At 55.4% G+C, this 19213-nt stretch overlaps 1 protein-coding gene across 1 annotated transcript; it reads right to left on the bottom strand.

Annotated features, from left to right (window-relative positions):
- Nucleotides 1-2541: 2541 nt before the first annotated feature.
- Nucleotides 2542-12227, bottom strand: EPS8L3 (EPS8 like 3). The gene is made up of 18 exons (XM_040999041.1): nucleotides 12197-12227; nucleotides 12034-12098; nucleotides 10429-10587; nucleotides 10019-10168; nucleotides 9874-9929; nucleotides 9383-9522; nucleotides 9177-9292; nucleotides 8803-8932; nucleotides 8651-8712; nucleotides 8401-8475; nucleotides 7884-8032; nucleotides 5452-5533; nucleotides 5150-5184; nucleotides 3886-4048; nucleotides 3578-3706; nucleotides 3221-3294; nucleotides 2645-2777; nucleotides 2542-2553 (listed from the first exon to the last, which is right to left on the bottom strand). The coding sequence occupies exons 1-18, from the start codon at nucleotides 12225-12227 to the stop codon at nucleotides 2542-2544; spliced, it is 1761 nt and encodes a 586-aa protein (XP_040854975.1).
- Nucleotides 12228-19213: the final 6986 nt, after the last annotated feature.

The raw sequence follows: 19213 nt of genomic DNA on the forward strand, positions 1-19213 counted from the left end.
AGGGGTCCCTGTCTTACAGAGAAAGGAACAAGACACAGAAGAGAAATACAGGAAGTTGGGGTAGGAGTACTTCAACAGGAAGGAGATGTGTGTGTTTAAGGAAGATGTTCCTGTAAGGTCTCAAACAGATGCTAGCCTTTAAGAAAAGACCAGAAGGAGAGGAGGAATCAAGCCACACTGTTGCGGGATGGGGGTCCTGGCTGCAGGGTGCAGGGAAAGCTGCAGGCAGAGCACTGCACAGGGCCAGACCAGATGAGATCACCATGGGTGGGCATGAGACAGGGATAAGGGCTGGGCCGCTGGGGCACGGCAGCATATATCAACATCCAGAGGCAGAAAGAACCGGCTCAGGATCGAGGTGAGGAGAGACCTGAGAGACCACACGGAACTGTTTGGAAGAGGAGGGAATGAGCAGCGACATCCAATGTGACCCAGTGGTCAAGTAAGATGAAGACTGAAAATGACCATTGGAATTGAGCCACATGGGTGACCTGGACTGAGTACTACAGAGGGGAGGATCAGGCTTCTGAGTTTCCACAAGGGCTCATGAGAATGGAAAAGGAACACAGTGTGTCCAGAGAAAATACTTTGTTGGCCTTGGGAGGTCTGTGGGAAGGCAGGGGAGCGGGGAGCTGCCGGCAGTTACTGCCCAGCCTCTGTGCCATGTGACCTAGGGCATGCTGAGCTCCCACTCCCCCAGCCTGGGAGTGGTGCACCATTGTTCATTAGCTCATCTGGAGCAAAAGTTGGGACTTTTTAAAATGGACATTTCAGTTAAGACATGAAAATAGATGAATGCTGACAGCCTAGGTGCCTCCTCCCCAGAAAACAAAAGGCCAGCGTCAAGTTACGTGGAGGTACAAGAGGAACCTTGATGGAGCACAGAGGACTCGCTGGGCAACGGCCTAGGAAAGCAGAGGAAGAGAGCCCCAGTGCTTGGGTCCTTGCATTCACATGGGAGACCCAGAGGGGACTCCTGACACGTGGCTTCATCCCAGCCCAGTGTTAGCCACCGCAGTCATTTAGGGAGTGAACCAGCAGATGGGAGATCTCCCTCTTTCTGAACTATGCCTTCCAAATAAAACAAAAACAAAAACAAAACAAAATGAAAAAGAAATAAAGAGAAAAATGAAGAAGAAGAAGGAAAAAAAAAAAAACCCAGAGTGAATTGGGACCCAGGCAGTGGTAGGGTGTTGGACAAACTCAGCAAATAAAGACTTAGGAATCCTTAAGAGATTCTTGAATCCAAAAGTACCCCAGACCTCCTATGGAGATAATAAAAACGTAAGAGTAGCTGCTGTTTTGTAGAGAGTTTAAATCCACATGCTAGAGCAAAAACAAAGAAAACACAAATCACATAAACTCTTCTTTAAGAGTCTGAGAAGGGCCCGGCACGGTGATGCAAGTGGTTAAGGTCCTCACCTTGCACGCCCGGGATCCCATATGGGCGCTGGTTCTATCCCGGAAGCCCGGCTTCCCTTCCAGCTCCCTGCCTGTGGCCCGGGAAAGCAGTCGAGGACAGCCCAAAGCCTTGAGACCCTGCACCTGTGTGGGAGACCTGGAAGAGTCTCCTGGCTTAAGATCGGCATAGCATCGGCCGTTACGCTCACTTGGGGAGTGAATCATCGGACGGAAGATCTTCCTCTCTGTATATCCGCCTTTACAATAAAAAAAAAATAATAAAAATAAATCTTTAAAAAAAAAAGAGTCTGAGAAAGCAGGGACTCAGAAGGTAGCACAAGGCCAGCTGGTGGCCTTGGGGTCCCGGCTGCCTAGGCTCTGCCACTAAAGAGGAGAAGCTGGGAGGGAAATCAGGGCTGGCTCACCCAGCAAGGTATGTGACCATGTGCAGCCTGATGCCCCTGGCTCACTGGTTAGTGCTTCTCAGGATTGTCAGCCCGTACAGCTGATGTTAACCTGTGGCTGTGAGTCCCAGCGCTCTGAGCTGCCACGCCCTCAGCTGTGTTGGGTGCCTCGGAACACGCTGGGAGAAACGCTTGCAACGCGAGCACTGGAGAGTGGAGTAAGATAGAGAGTAAGGGGACTTTGGACTCCAACTTTCAGTCCTGGTTCCTGACTGCAGGTGGCAGCGTGAATGGCCACTTGCATTCAAACTGTCTGCCGGCCCAAGAACTGTCAGGGTTGCCACTGTTTCGTGCACAGGGACCCTGGCCTTCCTGTCTCCCCTGTCTTTGGCTACTGTTGACCAGGAAGAAGTTGCACAGGAGGCACATGACAGGCTTCAAGACGCTTTTATTGGAGGAGAAGAAGGAGCAGACTCCTGACCGACCTAGATGTGAGTGTGCCTGGCCGAGGGAAGAGGTAAAATAAATAGGTGGCAGCCAGGAAAGGCTTCCAACACAGCAAGAAGGGGGCACCTTTTGCGTCAACCTCGGGACATGCTCCTCCTCATGGCTGTACGAACTGGGGTGTGCAACTGGCTGCAGTATGGGGACCTGGAAGACAAACGCCCAGGGCTCTCAAGGGTTCGAGTCTTCCATCTGGCCTGGTCCTGGATCTTGGAGACATATGTGCTGGTGCCTAAGGAGTTATCTAAGGGAAGAAGATTCAGATGAGGCCGGTGCCAGGGGAGGGAGCCCCAGAGCCTCAGGGCATGCCCAGGGGGATCCCAGGGCATCCTCACCCCCAGCGTTCTTCTGACCGCCTCCAGCCGGGCCTGGACTCTCGGAGCTTCCTGTGGACATAGCAGCTGTAGTTCCCCTTGCCGCAGGCGGAGCAGCTGGCCTCCTGTCAGCGAACCAAGGTTCCTCACCGTGCTGGGGACAAAATAGTGAAGCCCTTAGTGTGGTGGTGGGAGGAAACAGGAGTTGAGCATTGATTGTGTGGGCTTGGAGGGCAGGGCTGCAAGAATAGCATCAGAATAGGGGCCATGGACTTGGAGGAGCGGCACATGCTTTTCGGCCCTAATCCAGTGTCTGAAGTGCCAGGCTGGAAGGGAGAAAGTGTACTGCTGGGAAGTGGGGCTGAGTGGCCAGCGGAGGATCCTCCAGGTTCACAGCCCTCCTCCAGGAACAGGCTGCACATCTAAGGCAGCTTCTAAGTACCCCTCTCCCATCTCTGCTCGGCTAAGATATGCTGGACCGGGTTTGTCATATAGCACAAAAGTCACATGGTGTGTCCTGGATCCTGGCTTCCTAGGTTATTATCTGAGTCCCTCATATAGGTGACCCCACCAGCATCTGCCAAGGCTTGCACTCACATGGTGGAGAAGTTCTCTGCCTGCAGCCAAGTTCTGACCTCATCTGGCCTTGAGCTGAGTCGAAGCATTGTTGCCTAGAAGTAGGAGGAGGCTGGAGTCAGTTCATCTCACAGTCACCCCAATTCCTCTCTGGGCTCCTATCAGTTCATACATCTCACTCCCATGGCTTTGTGATCTAGTGGCAGGGAGTCCTGCCTTGTTCTAGGCTCAAATTAGGATTAGCTTAGTACCAGTAAGGCACCAGTAATAGGGGTCCGATCCACCCAGGCCTTGTCTCTACCACTCTTTATGGATCCCTCCTCATCCCTGCCTCTGTCTCAAAACCATGGTTTCTGGATAGTTTAGGGTGGGTAATACCTGAGGGGGTGACTGGTTCCAGTCCCTGGAGGCCCCCGACTGCAGGGGCTCCAGGATGTTGCTGGGGACGTAGCCCGTCCTTTCTGCCTCATTCTTCACCAGCCACCACCGCTTGCTGTGGTCCAGAACCTGCCGAACATCTTCAAGCATCAGTCACCCCGAGCCTCTGCCCAACCAGCCTCCCCTCCCCTGACCGCCCTCCTCCTTGTCCAGGCCACCCTCCTTGTTGGCCTGGATCACCTCCCTAGACTGCCTGTGGCTCCCACCACCCTCCACCTCTTTCTCCAATCCCCAAGCCCAGACCTCACCTCCAGCACTTCCCCCTGGACCACAGTCAGCTCCTGTTGATTCCTGGCTTCAAACTCATACAGGACTTTCATTTTCATGGTGGGCTTGGCAGGTGAGGGGCTGGGGGACTGGAAGCTGGGTGTGTCCTCTGGAGCAAAGTATGAGCTGCCCTCTAACCCAGGGCTTCCACCAGAAGAGAGAGTCAGGAAGGGCTGCAGATATCCATCGACTCCCAGCCCCTAGCCCCAACCCCAGGAGCACCGGCTGTCTGCATTTGCTGCCTGCGCCCTGGTAGTGATTTCAGGGTTTCTGTGGGATCTGAGGCAGGTCAGTGTTAGACAGGGCTTGGGGTGGGGAAGTTCTGCAGACAGGAGGGGACTGAAATGTTGCCCTCCTCTTTCAGCCATGGATTTCTGGAGCTATTTGTAGCAGTGGGGTTGTCTTCAGCTGAGTTCTGCTCTGAGCATTTAGTATGGGAGCCTGGGGAGCCCTGAGAACCCTGAGAGCCCAGGAGCATGCATGGCAGGACAAGTGTGTGTCTGCACATGCCCAGGGCTGACTAAGAGAGCCTGATGCTGGTTGGAGATCCGGCTGCTCCACTTCCAATTCAGCTCACTGTTAGTACTCCTAGGAAAGCAGTGGAGATGGCCCCAAACCTATGTGGGAGACTTGGATGGAGGAGGCTCCTGGCTCCTAGCTTTGGACAGGCACAGCAGCCATTTGGGGAGTGAGCCAGTGGATGGAAGATCTCTCTCAGGTCCGGCGCGGTAGCTTAATGGTTGAAGTCCTCACTTTGAATGCACTGGAATCCCATATGGGTGCCGGTTCTAAGCCTGGCACCATTTCCTATCCTGCTCCCTGCTTGTGGCCTGGGAAAGCAGCTGAAGATTGTCCAAAGCCTTGGGACCCGTGTCCATGTGGGAGACCCAGAGGAAACTCCTGGCTCCTGGCTTTGGATCAGCTAAGCTCTGGCCATTGCAGCCTCTTGGAGAGTGAATCAGTGGATGGAAGATCTTTCTTTCTGTATCCCCTTCTCTCTGTGCATCTGCCTTTCCAATAAAAATAAATAAATCTTTCTTTTAAAGTGTAATAAACACAATAGTTCTTTAAAAAAGAAAAAAAGACCTCTCAATTTGTAGCTGCCTTTCAAATAAATTATATATATATATATAGTTTTGAAGAGCCAGCCAGCAGGATATGAGGAACAGACAACCAGAGATCCAAAGACTTAGCCCCACCCTTCCCTCCAGGTGACCCGTGGTCCCTGTGGAGCCCAGAGCATACCGTGGGATGACAGAGTCCCGGCGTTCAAAGTGTTCCTGGAAGTGACAGAACAGAGAGTGAGCAATAGCGGGAGGCAGCCCGCACAGCGGCAGGTTGCTGGGCTAATAGCCCACAGCCCACAGCCTATTCCCTCCCCTGCTGCCTGCTACCTGCTTTCCCACCTCCCCTGACAAATGCAGGCACCCACACGAACCCTCCCACTGCTTAGTCATCCCATGGCCATGGTTGGACTGGGAGGCAGCAGCAACTAGCCAGAGACCAGGGCTTTGCCTTGGTTGAGCTCCATGCTGAATGCCCCTTACCTGGAAGGAGGGTTCTGGAAGCTGCCAGCCATCTGAGAACGTGGGTCGGTAGGGCTCTGGCTCCTTGCCTATCCAGTCAGCCCTGGAGGGAAAGGAGAAGACTGGGTGGGGCTGTGTCTGCCGTGTCAGATGAAAGGCCCAGCCTTGGGGATCTTCAACCCGTGGTGACAGAGCCCTCCCAAGCACCCAGCACAACCACAAGGCAGCCCACCGCTGCAAACACACAAATTCCTTGGTGCAAGCCCCCTGAACCAGCCTCTCCTGAGCCCACAGAGTGCACACCTACTTCCTCCACAAGGTCACAATGGACATGTTATCTCCCTGATTGGGGGTTTGCTGTGCCAACCCCCTTGGGGTCTTATGCAATATTTCTATAGTCCATATGTAGCTTCCCAGACAGAGGTCTCTTTCCTTCTAACTACTAAATGGAGGGTGGAACGTCACCTCCTTGGCAGAGTTGCTTTGGTCCTGGTCCTCACTCGCCTCCTGACCCCACTGTGTCCCCCAGGGCTATTTGATACTAAAGTGCCTGAAACAAACAACTTCAAGTCTTTGCTGCTTCACAACCTCCATGTCCCTCTCGTGCTTAGCACGAGGCAAATGCCAGAGTGTCCCCATGGACAGGGTGAGTCCAGCATAGCTGTGAGTGCCCATGAACTCCAACTGCCTTAGACGACTACGTGTGGGTAACCCCCGAGGTTCTGGGCCTTGAACTCTGATACGAAGTGGCAGGTCCAGAACCCATGAGTTGCTTCATTTTGGTAAGTAGCCTGAGAAAGTGTCTCAAAATCTGTTCTTCTGGGACTGGTGTTTGGCATAGCAGGTAAAGCCCCTCACTGCCCACAACACTGGCATCTCATATGGGTGCCTGTTGGAGTCCTGGCTGTTTTACTTCTGATCCAGCTCCCTGGCTGCTTGGGAAAAGCAGCAGAAGATGGCTCAAGTGCTAGGGCTCCTGCAACCACACGGAAGACCTGGATGGAGTTCTTGGATTCTTATTGGACCATGAAAAGGAGGGATCCCACGATAACTGCCATATCGGGGATGAAACTTGAGGCCATTAAACTAAGTGAAACTAGCTGGAAAAAGGGGAACAGACATGGTCTGGGTCACTTGGAAGATGTAGCTGGGTAGGGAGATTCCCACACACAGAACCTAGACAGGAGGGTGTCAGAGGCTGCGGGTGCTGGGGATTCTCCTTTAATAGATACCAATTTTCTGCCTGTGATGACAAAAGAGTTCTGGAAATGGATAATGGCATTGGTCATCAACATTGTTGATGTACTTAGGGCCACTAACTCACATGCTTAAGATGAAAAGAAACACAAGTGGCTTGTGCACCTGCAGATAGCTCTGGGTTTGGTTTTGTTTTTTGAAAGATTTATTTATTTTCATCAGAAAGGCAGATATACAGAGAGAAGGAGTTATAGAAATGGCCATGCCAGGAACCCCCCTCCAGGTCTCCCATGCAGGTGCAGGGTCCCAAGGCCTTGGACTGTCCTTCACTGCTTTCTCAGACCATAAGCAGGGAGCTGGATCGGAACTGGAGCAGCCAGGACATGAACCAGTGCCCATGTGGGTTCTGGGCACATGCAAGGTGAGGATTTTTAGCCACTGGGCTATTAGGCTGGACCTTGGATGGTTTTGTTCTTAAAAGCCCCTTCTCTCTTGGCTTTCGTGTCTCAGCCCTTTGGGCCCTAGTTTGAACCCTCTGTCTCTCTCTTTGCTTTACCACTTTCTCCTTCTGCCCTGCTATATGCGTTTCCGAGGCCATGGCCTCTTCTCTTGGGAGGTAGATGGTGCTTGTTCCAGACACTCCCAGAAGGGCCTCTGCTAGAGCTATTGCTCTAACCACCCCTCTTCTGCCCATAGCACCCCTCCCTGTGACCCCCAGAACCCAGAAGAATGTGACAGTGTCACCTCAGCATAGTGTGCACAGCCTGCTTCATGCCCTGCTCCCAGGACACCCAGCAGAGTGGCCGTTGGGCCCACCTGCCTGTCCCGCAGCTGCCCTAGATCCTCCACCCCCGTCCCTCTTCTCTTAGCCACCTGTCAATTGATTGCCAACCCTCAGAGAACTGCTCCATCTGTGGCACGCCTGGTGCTGGAGATTCTAATACTCTGGGCTGGACTGAGATCGAGTTTCCACTTTGCCCTTGGCCACCTCTCCCTTCTTGGGAAGAAGTGCCTTCTTGTCTAAAGCTCAAGGCCTTTTCTGATGAGTTCGTGGCTGGTGCTGGTATTCGAGGTTCGACTTGCACTACAACCTGGTGGATCGTGGGGAACATGTGGCTGTGGAGTCAACCCCAGCACTTTGCCATCTTTCTGCTTTGTGTCAGTGCAGGGCCTGGGTACCTCGACTATCCTGCTCAATGTCCCAAGGCCCCGCAGCTCCTCACTGCCAACCCAGGCCAGGCCTTGTCTTTACTCACCGGCTGGTGCTCCAAGCTGGGCCCAGCTCCTTCCAGAGATTGCTCTCAGGTGGGCTCAGGCATGACTGCAGCAGGTTGATGGCTTTGGGGGTGAGGAGAGGTGAGGTCACTTGAGCCGCGAGGCCAGCCTCAGGGCACCAGGACAGAATCTGGGGAGGCGAGGAGCGGCGGTGTTAGGGCCAAAGTGAGTGGGTAAGGACCTGGGATCCACAGCTGTCCAGGCTCACAAGGTTGTCTTGTCTCTTGCCAGCCTGCCATCTGCACCAGGCTGCAGCTGCTTCCCACCTGCTTGGGAGCCCTCGTGTTCTGGGTGTCGACCCCAGCCCATTGGGTTTTGTAGGGAGGGCAAGGGGTATTGTGTACATCAAGGGCCGTCCTTGGGGTCATGGAAGAGGTTGTGTGGGTGAGCTCATGACAGGCTTGCAGCCTCCCTCTGTCTCTGCTGCCCACTCCTCTTCCAGTCTCCCTTTCTCCCTCTGTTCCCCTTCCACCTCCACCATGTTCCCACTCCACTCACGGTTTGCAGAGCACGGAAGAGGATGTGCACGAAGTCGGGGGCACTTGTCTCCTGCAACTCCAGAGCCAGCTTCGCCTGGGGACATGGGGCAGTGCCTGTCACTGCCTGCACCCCATGCCACCTTCACTAGGACCCTAGCATCTGTTTTGTCCTGGGCCTGGCTTGAGAGTCCCAAGGTGAGCAGAAGCTGGAAGTGGAAAAGCCTTGGCATGGTCTCAGAGCTGCTCACGAGGGAGAGGGAGCCACATACCAGCAGGTTGAAACTGAACTTGATCTTCTGGAAGCAGTCGATGTACTGTGCCTCTGTCAATTCTGTGGGAGAAAGGGCGCAAGTGGAAAGGCCACAGATCACCCTGTAAACATCCCCATCCCCAGCCCATGCACTTGCCCCTCAGCTCTCACCCGCCTCATCCTTGTTGTTTTTCTTCTTCCCAAGCTTCTTCTTCTTCTTCTTACGGTCACTCCTGGCCTTGGCCTCATTCACCTTCCCCAGGAACAGCTCGATGTCGTTGAGGACATGATTCAGCACCTCCTGAGATCCCCAACAACCCATGACCTCAAGGGTGCCACCTAATGGCTCACCCCAGAATTCCCTTTCCCCCCACAAGCTCCAGTCTCAGCCTCAGTCTGGAGTCAGCCTGTATCTCCTCCTGTTTCCCTCCTCAGCCCAAAACCTGCCCTGGCCATTATGGTGCCCTGGCCTGTGAGAAAGAGAGAGAGAGAGAGAGAGAGCTGGTGTCTTCCTTTGTCCCAGTCCCAAGACCAGGTATGGTTACCTCATCTCTCTCTGGATCCTCAGGGGATGGGGAGCGCCTTGGAGGAGACAGAGGGAAGGTACTAAGCTCTCGGACACTGGGTCGCCGGGACAGGGGCTCAGGGGATGGGGACCTGCCTGCAAGGGGAGGAAACAGGAAACCTGGAACATCTGCAATGTTTGATGGAAAGCTTCTCCTTCACCTGCCCCCCTGTGCCCAAAACTTACTGTACTCTGGCATCATTTGGCGGGGCTGTTCTGGAAGTGGTCCCCGCTCCAGAGGGGGTGGCTGCTGCACAGGGAGGGGCCTCTGCAGAGAGGACACCCTCCACCTGTCCTGGCCTTGGGGAAGGCTTTCAAAACGGGGTCTGCTGGGAACATAGTTTGGGGATATATCTTAGGCTCTTTCCACACGTCTGGCCCATAGACTTTCTCTTTTCTGATCTCCATATGGCCTGTCCTGGCACCCCTTGCCTCATGTGTCAGACATCCAGGGGCCTCTCAGCTCCCCTAGGGATCTCCAGGCACAATCCGGAGCCCTCTGCACCCTCATCTCTTCCCCTAGCTCCTCCCCAGTGTCAGGCCCAGGTTGGCTGAGCCACAGGTTCCTGGGTGTCCCAAGCTATGGGATCAGGGCTTGCCCTGCCCTCCCTCTCCCACCAACCAAGCAAGGTCTGAGCTGTGCAGCCACACAGGTGGGCTGAGCAGAGGCTGATTACCTTTGCCGTAGCTCCTCATCCATGGCATTCTGCACACTGATCTTCATCTGCTCAGCCTGGATGAAATGACAGTCAGTCAGACAGTGGTAGGCCCGTGTGTGTGTGCCCGTGTGACAGTCATTAAAGCTTACCCCAGGCCACTCACCCCCACTTCCTGGCACTGGAAGAGCAGGGTGCAGCTGCCCCGTAAGCCCAGATCCTGCACAGTGATGGACAGGATGGAATTGTAGGAGCAGGAGTTGAGCACCACGTCTATGTCCTTGATGCTGTCCAGGCGGTAAGAGTCCAGCTCCTCCTGGGCCAGGTAAAGATGCCAATGGTGAGACCATTAAGAGCCCGGCCTGGCTCCTGGGGACTCCTGACAGGGTTCCCCAAGCCCTCTGGTGGCCTGGGCTAGGGTGTCAGCAATTATGGCTCTGCCTCTGTTCCTGACCTGAGTGTATATGATGTACTAAATTGAGAAGTAATGGCTGTTCTGTGGGGGCATGGAAGGTTGAGTTCATGGCCCTATGTTTACTTTCCAATGCTTGGAGGGTGGGGTGGGATGGGGCTGACCTTGGTCTCGATGTCCAGCAGCTGGAGCCAGCCATCTCGAATCTGCAGGATCAAATCTTGGCTCCACACCCGGCCCTGCGCGTCCATCGCCTGCAGTTTCTGCAGGGCATCCTTGGGCTTCTGAACTCTTTGCGTGCCCAGCTTACATGTCATCAGGTGCTGGGGTGAGGGGAGGAGTCAGGATTGGGAGAAGGCTCAGAGAGGCTGCGGATGGGGTCACAGTTGATGGGAGGGGGCGGGGAAGGCAGTAGAGGAGGAAGACGGATCCTGGGTCCCTTGGGTGTTGAGAGGCCTTGGTTCCCAAGAAAGCAGTCTCCCAAGACCCATACATGAAGGCCAGTGTAGAAGTGGTCAACCTGCAGAGGGGGCTTGTGAACCTGGGTGCCAAGGGCTACACAAGAGACTTGTACATCCTGGGAGAAGGGAACTCATGGTTTATAACAAATCAGGCAGGGGGAAAGGCTGAGGGGTTGTGGATGAGGGTCCCCAGCAACAGATGACATCCAACTCCAATGCTTGGGGTGGGCACCTCCCTGACTGCCCTGGGCTTTCTTTGCTCCCGCTGGGACCTCCCTTCTGCTAGCTTGGTTGTCCTCCTCACTGGCCTGGCGTTTCTGTCTCCATACCTTTGCTCATGCTGTTGCCCACGTCCAGATGTCATTTTCACATCTGCCAATGCCCCCCTCCTGGTATCTCGGTCAGAGGAACCAGCTCCCCCGACTCCCTACACCCCACTTTGGAGGTCCTAATGAGCTGAATGTTGCTGGACCATTCCTGGCCAGCCTTTTCTTACTCCTTTCTAGGAGGCCTGTCAGCACCCACCAAGGTTCCTTGTCGGAGGTGGGAGACACAGGTGCTGCCTTTCACCCACTCCAACCTCCCTATTCCGCCCAGTCTCCTGCTCCTCTTCCTGTGCCTCACTGCCCTCTCCCTCGGGATGTTTCCTGAACCTGTCTCCTCTTGCTCTTGTCTGCTCAGCTGAAATGTAGCTGTTGCCCAGCCCCTACCTGGCCCTGCAGCATAGCACTGTGTCTGCCAGGCCCTTGGAACTCCAGAGCCTCACCTAACCTCTGTGCTTCTCCATCAGAGCCCTAATCTCTCAGTTGTCAGAGGTAAGGAGTGGGGAAGGGAATTGGCAGTCCATCCTAGCATTTCAGCCTGCCTCTTTGGAGCCTGTGCTGTTGTGCACTGGGAGCTTGCCGTGCCAGCCCCACCCTTCCAAGCTGAGCCATCCCTGCCACCCTGGAAGCTCAGGTCCAGACATTGCCCTCCCTGCCCATGGCTGCCTCCCTCCACCACACTGCTCCTGGGCACACAGCAACTCCCTGGGGCTGCGTGCAGGAACGAGACGGGAGCCATCAGGCAGGAATGGATGGGATGGTGCAGGTGCTTCTGGGCCATCCCTGCTGCTTCCACCTTTCTGGAGACAGGCTTCTGTTCCCCAGCTTCCAGGCAGACTTGCTCAGTCAGCCCCAAGGTTCCTACTCTCTGGCACTCCACTCGGGCCAGTTTGCAGGGATCTGGTTAGCAGGGGACCTGGGCCAGTTGGCTGTGTAGGCAGGGCAGCGGGTACCTGGGAACACATGGACTCAGTCAGACACTCACCTCCACCCTGTGCTGCACCAGGGTGGGCTCCGAGGTCAGGCTGTTTGAGTACTGCTTCCGGTGCTCTGTGGGACACAGAAGCAGGAGCAGGCAAGTCAGGAGGGAGAGTCAGGGCAGGGCACTCAGCGGGCTCCAGTGGGGAAGAGGCTGGGTGGGAGTTTACCATAGATGGTTCTGCTGCTGGGCCGGGACATGTTGACGTGGTGAGGACGACACCCTTAGAACCTATGACCAGCAGGAGAGAAAGCCTTCATAGCCTGTCCAGGCACACAGCATGTGGTGGGTAAGTGGCTGCTGCTCCAATCCAGGCCTCTACGACTGCCCCCTACCCCAGTCCTGGCACCAGGAGCATGACACTCGCTGCAACCAGACTCATAGAGAGGGCCCAGGGTTCAGTCATCTTCTTTGCCACAGTGAGGATGCATCTCTACCCTCGGCTCAGTCTGGAAACCAGGAGGAAGCTGATGTTGTCCGTGAGCTGGGGATCCTCGCAGTATGTATGTATGTGAGTGTATATATGTGTGTGAGTGTGTCTTCTGGGCATGCACACACAGGGATATGTGTACAGTGTGCATGTGTATACGTGTGTATCTGTGCACACACGTACGTATTCGTGTATATGTGTGTGCTGTGTACACCTGTGTGCGTGCATGTGCCTTCAAGGCTGTGCTCTGCAGGATCTGTCAGTGATTAGTTCTTCCTTGAATATCTGACCTGGTCACAGCCAACACTGTGTCTCTCCAACTCCTCTGCCCAGGGCACTTTCCAATCCTGGCTTACTGATCACTCCCTTGGAGAAGCCCTCCTTGACCAGTGCCATCCTGAGCCCAGAAAGCCGCCCTAATTTCACGCCTAAGCTCATTTACTGGTGGCTGTCAGTTATCGCTGGGGCTGGTGTTGGGTGCTTGGCACCACATATCCACTTGTCAGCATCACACAGACCCCAGCTCTACTTAATCGGTACCAAATGCTGTTTGGGAGGGCTTGACCCTCATTAACCCTATTCAGCCCTGGAAACGACCTCCCACGGTGGGCGCTGGTAGGAGCTGCACTTATAAGCAAGAGGGTGGCAGGCCAGAGCCCACAAGTGAAGCCAGAGCAGATACTGGGCCACGACCCGGCTGGCCGCCCCTCCCCTGCTTTCACCTTTGGCAAGTGTGCCCATGTCACGGCGCTGGCCCCAAGGGCTCCAAAACACAGACCTGTGGAAATGGAGCAGAATCCCATCCAGTGCCCGTGTGTGTGCATCCACGGGGCAGGGGCGAACGTGCCCGTGTGCCCGTGAACAGACTATCGGGTTGGTGGGTGTCTCCAGAATACCCTGGGCAAAGTGTCAGAGAGCAGCCCGCGCTTGATCACAGGGACTGTTAGGAAAAGAATGTGGGCCCTGATAAGATGAATCATTGGGGGACAGATGAATCACCGGAGGCCAGGGATGGGGCACGTGGCAGAGGCAGCTGTCTGCGTTCTGCTTGCTGGGAAAGAGAGAGCCTCTTCCTCTTGGATGGGAGGGAGCACGCCCAGGTTTTCCCCCACCCCTAGCTGTGACACCTCCTGCTTCTCCAGGCAGAAGGGACGAAGGGAAAAATCAGCTCCAAGCTGCTCGGCCTGGCTCCCTGCTACCCTCAATGCCCAGGTGGTCCATGCTGTGTCAGCAGGTCAAGGTTGGGAAATAGCAGCTGTTGAAGATCCTGACCATAGGAGAGAGGGAGGAGCTGCCCTTGGCCTGCCTAGCTGCTCCAAGGGGTCAGGGAGGGAAAACCATACCAACCCCACTACCCACCCTCCAAATGTGGGACCTTGAATTGAGGGTGGGCATCCATGCCACAGACACCTGTGGGAGTACCCAGACAGCTTTCTGTCCGCCTGGCTCTGCTCCTAGCCCACTAACCAGCACCACGAGCCCCTTTGTGGTGGATCCTCTGGCTTGGAAAGCCACCTGCTCTGGGCTCCCCTGTGGAGCTGGTGGTGGTGGCTCTGCTCTCCCACTTGGGGGTCAGGCTCTTACCTGTGCCTATGTGGTCTGGTGGGTGGTCCTTGGAAGGACTGGTGGCGGCCAGCCCGCCAGCAGTGGCTTCTTCTGCCAGTGGCCCAGACAGTGCAGGTGGCCCAGCAGCTGTGGAGTGGCTGTGGAGGCAACCACACCCGTGCTCTTTGGACCTTGGTGCCTCCCAGGCCACCACCCACCCAATAGCAAACTGGCTTGTGATGTGACAGGGCCATTAGGATGGGTGCCCTGAGCTTAACCACCCGCTCCCCTTCTCAGATTCCTTTTCTGAAAGCTTCTGACTGTAGGTAGGGCCTCCTCTTGTCTCTCTGTCTTTTGATTGCACCTCCTCTGAGACCCTGGATCAGCACTGGGTACTGGAGGCAGAATGAGAGGGCAGCCATGGCCCATAGGATCTGGATTCAGAGCCCAGCATGGCTACTGTGCTGCAGAGAAGCCGCAGGTGCACTGTGTGGGCCCCCGGGGGTGGGGTCTGTGACAAAGCCCAGGAGATCTTGCCCCAGTGCCCACCTCCATTCCTGCCAACACAGCTGGATGTGGCCTGAAGTCCAGGAAGTGGAACCCAGGGACTGGCCTTCCTGGAATGCTGGGACTGGTGTGGGCCCCTGGGAAGTCTGGCGGCAGCTCAGAGGCCCAGTGGGGCCAGCCCCAAACAGAGGCACTGTGGGCCTCTCCTGGCGTCTCAGCTCCTAGGCCTTACCTCAGCTTCTTGCCACTCCAGCCCCAGCTCTGGCCCCATCAAGACCAAAGCCATGTTCCCCTTTCCTTCCCCCCACCCCCCAAACTCTAGCTTTCTGGTGCTCAGCTGAGCCTAGCTCCTGCCCACTCTGGCAGGCCAGGTCCTGTCCATCGGCCTCCCCGCTGAGTCAATGTGATCACAGCAGACACTCTTACCAAGGAACTGAGGGTTGGCGGGGAGCTAGGGCTTGGGGCGTGGAGGGACCCACGTGCTGCTGAACACAACCTGAGCCCCTTTCCTCATCTAGACAACCCAGCCCCTGCCCCACTTCCTGTTCCTGTCTCGGCTAGGGCACCCTCCCCCTCTATCAGCCTCACCTCCTCAACACCTCTGCCCAGACCCCCTCAAATCCTCTGCCTTTGGCCATGGCACAGTCCCTAACCCATCTACTTCCACTCCTGTTGTTACCAATCACTTTTCTCATTGCAGACATAGGATATTTCCTAATGGAAGAAAGGGAGAGAGAGAGTTTGAGAGCTTCCATCCATTGACTTACTCCCCTAATGGCTGCAACAGCTGGGGGCTGGATCAAGATAAAGCCAGGAGCAGGACAATTCAATCTGGGTGTCCCACGTGGGTGACAGGAGCCCAAGTACAGGAACAGGGTGTGGAGTAGCAAGAAGCTGGAGGGAGGACTGGAGCTGGGACTGGCAGCAGGCCCGAGAGGGACATGGGCATCAAGCAGTATCTTAGCCTTAGCACTGAACACTTGCGCTCCTCGATGGATGTTTGACCGCCTCTGCCCCAAAAGCCATCACTGCACCAGGTTAACACCCAAAGCCCCCTTGAGTGACAGGTGAGACTTTTCATGAGGTGTACTGCTGCCTCTTAATCCAGGCTTATCGCCCCACTCCCTGTCCCTTGTACTTTACACTCGGCTTAGACAACCACCCAGGGTTCCTGAGTCCCTGGCTGGCGGCTGCTTTCTCTTCCTGTAGCACCCATGCTTAGAAACGCCTCCCAACTCCGCCTCCTGATCCGAGGAAAACCCTGCCTGAGGCTGCTGGGCCTGATCCATAGTGGGCTCCTGGATGCGGGGCATACATGTGTCACACTGAGGGGCAAGGCCTCTTCCAGTGGGGTTCCCAGCAGCTGGCCGGGGTTGTGGGTCTAGGAGGGAAAAAGTCTGGTTTGTAAATCAACGCAATGTGGCATCCCAGGTGCCAAGACTGACTGATTTCTGCCTGGGAACATCCTAGCAGAGGTGATGCTGGGCCAGCCCTGGAAGGGGCCCTGGGATAGGGGGAGCAATAGTCTTAGACTGAGGGACTGAGGATAAATGGCATGATGGGCAGGTGGACATGGCCAGAGAAGGAGGAACCTGTGTGTGTGTGTGTGTGTGTGTGTGTGTGTGTGTGTGTGTGTGTGTGTGTCGGGAGCACGTGATACAGAAAATGTGTCTTCGCATGGGGTGTGACTGAGAAGCTGCTGGACAGGCTCTCAGTTACCAGGCTGCCAGCTGGTTCTCAGTGTATGAAGTCTGGGCTGCTGGAGTAGAGATAGGGGACAGTAACAGACCCAGGAATCAGGCCAGGGGCTGAGCGGCCTGGCCCCAGAAGCAGGGCTAGGTTTCTTGGGAGCTCCAGGCCAGGCCCTGGCTGGTGGTGGTGGGCTATCAGGGAAGGAAGTGCCAGAGACAGGGGTGACCTGGGCGTCAGGGATTCAGGCTGCCTGTGGTTCATTGACCTGGACCCAGGGCAGTGTCTAACATGAGCCTCTGGACTGCACGGACCAGCAAAGCCTGCACCTGACACAGGATCTCAGTGCCCATGGCCAGGGGCTGACGCCAAGCCCTGGGCCTTTTAAGCGGGGAGGAGAGTCCTCCCAGCCACTGCTGCCCCAGCCCTTGATTCCTATGAGTGAGGCAAAGAGCAAACAGGAGAGCTAAGATCAAAAGAGCCCTGATGAGTGACTGGACGGAAAGACGGTGGCAGGGATGGGAAAGCGGGTGGGGTATGTGGGAAGGGCCAGCAAGGCAAGGAGGGAAGCCAGTCCCTGGAGATAGAGCGGGGCCTGAGATAGGGTGGGCAGAATCCAGAGCACACAGGACCCCCAGACCGTGGCCAGGACCCTAGCTTGTATCTAAGGACAGAAAAAGACATTGAAGGGTTTGAGCAGCAGAGTTGACAGGTTCTGAAGTTGCTATAGCCACATCTCTCTGGCTTTGCTTGCTAGAATGGGGTGTGAAGAGAAGAGGGGTGCCAACCTAGGAAGGCCGCAGGCAGTTGCCATGGCAATCAGGAAGCCCACCCGGTCCCCATGATGGAGGGCAGGGAGGGGGCAGGGAGGGGACATATTAGGGAGTAGGATAAGGACAGGAGGACTCTAAGAGGGTTCAGGGATGTAGCATGGATGGACAGTTGGAAGGGGCTCGCTTACATCCACCAGTTGGGTGGCTGCAAGGCTCTGGCCTGGGAGTTTCCCTGGGTGCTCTGAAAGGCAGTCCCAGGAGAACAGCAGCTGGCGAGAGCAGGTGGACCGGACACTGGCTCCCTGGGGACTTTCACCTGCAGGAAAATGGTCACTCCCTGGCAGGTGCCACAACCCCAACCAGAGCCTGAGGACGCCCACTGGATGACACTACCTGGAGTATGACCCAGGCCTGATCTCAGGGCCTCCTGCAACAAGAGCTGTGAGCTTGGAGACCTTGGGGGAAGACCCCTGACTTGGTGCATCATCAGTGTGTGTGTGTGTGTGTGTGTGTGTGTGTGTGTGTGTGTGTGTGTCGATGCCAAGGGCAAGCCAGCCCTGGAACCGATGAAGCCCAGGCCATGAGGAGATGTAGGCCCTGAGACAGTATGTGTGAAGGTTTTGCTGGCTGTGAGAGAGCTGGTGGCATTGGGGGGTGGGGAGGTGGATTAAGGGGAAGGGAAGACTTTGTTCAAATGTGTTGAGGGCGAATCCCACCGGTGCAGAGGTAAAGAAGGGAACGAGGCCACTTGCCCTTCAAGGCCAGGGCAGCGAAGGGGCTGGCTCCCTGGGGGTGGGGCAGGGGAAGGGGGAAGGCTTGACTTCTGGGGGCTGTGCTGAGTTCCCAGGGTGGACTCACCCAGGATGGACCCAGGCAGCTCACACAGGCTCGCTCCTGCTCTTTCCTGCTCTCTCCAGCTCCACCCTGGCAGGCAGAGCAGGGCGGAAAGAGCAGGGAGCCACTGGCGGAAGGCTGGTCCCCAGGTGATCTTAGCGGGCAGGGGAGGTTGGGTGGGGTTTGGCCTACCACCAAATAGTCTGAATTCAAATGCCCCATGGGATGTTTAATCTACTGTGACAAGCCCAAGAGGCCCCTACAAAAGCTAGGTCCTTGTAAAGCAGATTGCTAGGCAGTGTATTGCATGCTGGGGGCAGGCCCAATGGGAGGGTCCTTCCTGTTGCAGCCACACCCATCCCATACTCTGTGTGCTCCAAACCGGCTTAGTTCGGTTCCCTGCATCGTGCTGGTCTGTCCCCCGCTGAGTGCAGGCTTAAGTTTTCCTTGGCCTTCCTCTGAAAGCAACCTCAAGTAGCAAAGAGCTTCAGACCGTCCCTCCTCCCGCCCCCTCCACTGTCACACCTGAATTCCACCTCCCCAGCGCGGGGCTGCCGTGCTTGGAGGGAGTGATGGAGCAGAGGCTAGGGTGGGATCTCAGACCCACCCACCTGTTTTCAATGCTCACTCTCATCTTTCAGTCTCCTCACCCCAAACTCAAAGCCAGCACTTAGATCTCTTAAAGCGATTGGGTAGAGGGGAGAAAGAAAACAAGCTGTAAAAACACAAAGTGGGTTGCCATTATAACATGCTAAGCCTTGAGCTGAGACTTGGGCATCCCGTCTTTGCTCAGGTTCAAACCCCGGCAGCTCCACTTCAGAACAAGCTCCCTGCTAACGCACCTGGGAAAGCAGCAGAAGCTGTCCAAGTGCTCCCCTGAACCCACGTAGGAGACTCAGAAGAAGCTCCTGGCTCCTGACTTCAGCCTGGCCCAGCTTTGGCCATTGTGGCCATCTGAGGAGTTGAAAAGGAAGATTTAGAATAGAGAAATTTAACTTGCTTCTTTGCCTTCTGTACTTTACTTGTCTTACTTGCTGAGAATAGCTGAATAGGATGTCTTTGGTAAATGATTAGGTTCAATTGGGATTCAGGATACAAAATTCAACAGTGGCCCTGAGATAAGTATCTCAGGAGGAATCAAGGTAAAATAGTGAGGAGCCGAAAAGTCCCTTACTTCTTGGAGGAGGCTCCAAAGGTCTGAAAAAAGTAAACTCGGTCTGAGAAAAGCAAACTCACGGAAAATTGTGACAAGGAACTAAAAGAAACAGCAGTCTTATGATGTAATGGCCAGGAAAAAACAGCCCCTAACTTTATTGTTTTATGATTCTATTTGTACCTATTAGTAAGCTATTTTTCAAAATGCTGTGTGATTTTGGCCTACAAAAGACAGGTGATGTAACAACTTGGT

Source organism: Ochotona curzoniae, unplaced genomic scaffold, assembly GCF_017591425.1.
Source record: "Ochotona curzoniae isolate NIBS_2020 unplaced genomic scaffold, NIBS_Ocur_1.0 scaffold_1037, whole genome shotgun sequence".
Classification (NCBI taxonomy): Eukaryota; Metazoa; Chordata; class Mammalia; order Lagomorpha; family Ochotonidae; genus Ochotona; species Ochotona curzoniae.

Bases quoted from the DNA above. Each gene is read 5' to 3' on its own strand.
- EPS8L3 (XM_040999041.1), bottom strand. From the start codon at position 12,227: ATGTCCCGGCCCAGCAGCAGAACCATCTATG. The intron at 5,534-7,883 runs GTGAGTAAAGAC...CTTTCCCTCCAG, and splicing joins CCAGCTTGGAGCACCAGCCG to GGCTGACTGGATAGGCAAGG. The intron at 4,049-5,149 runs GTATGCTCTGGG...TTCTGGTGGAAG, and splicing joins CGGGACTCTGTCATCCCACG to CCCTGGGTTAGAGGGCAGCT.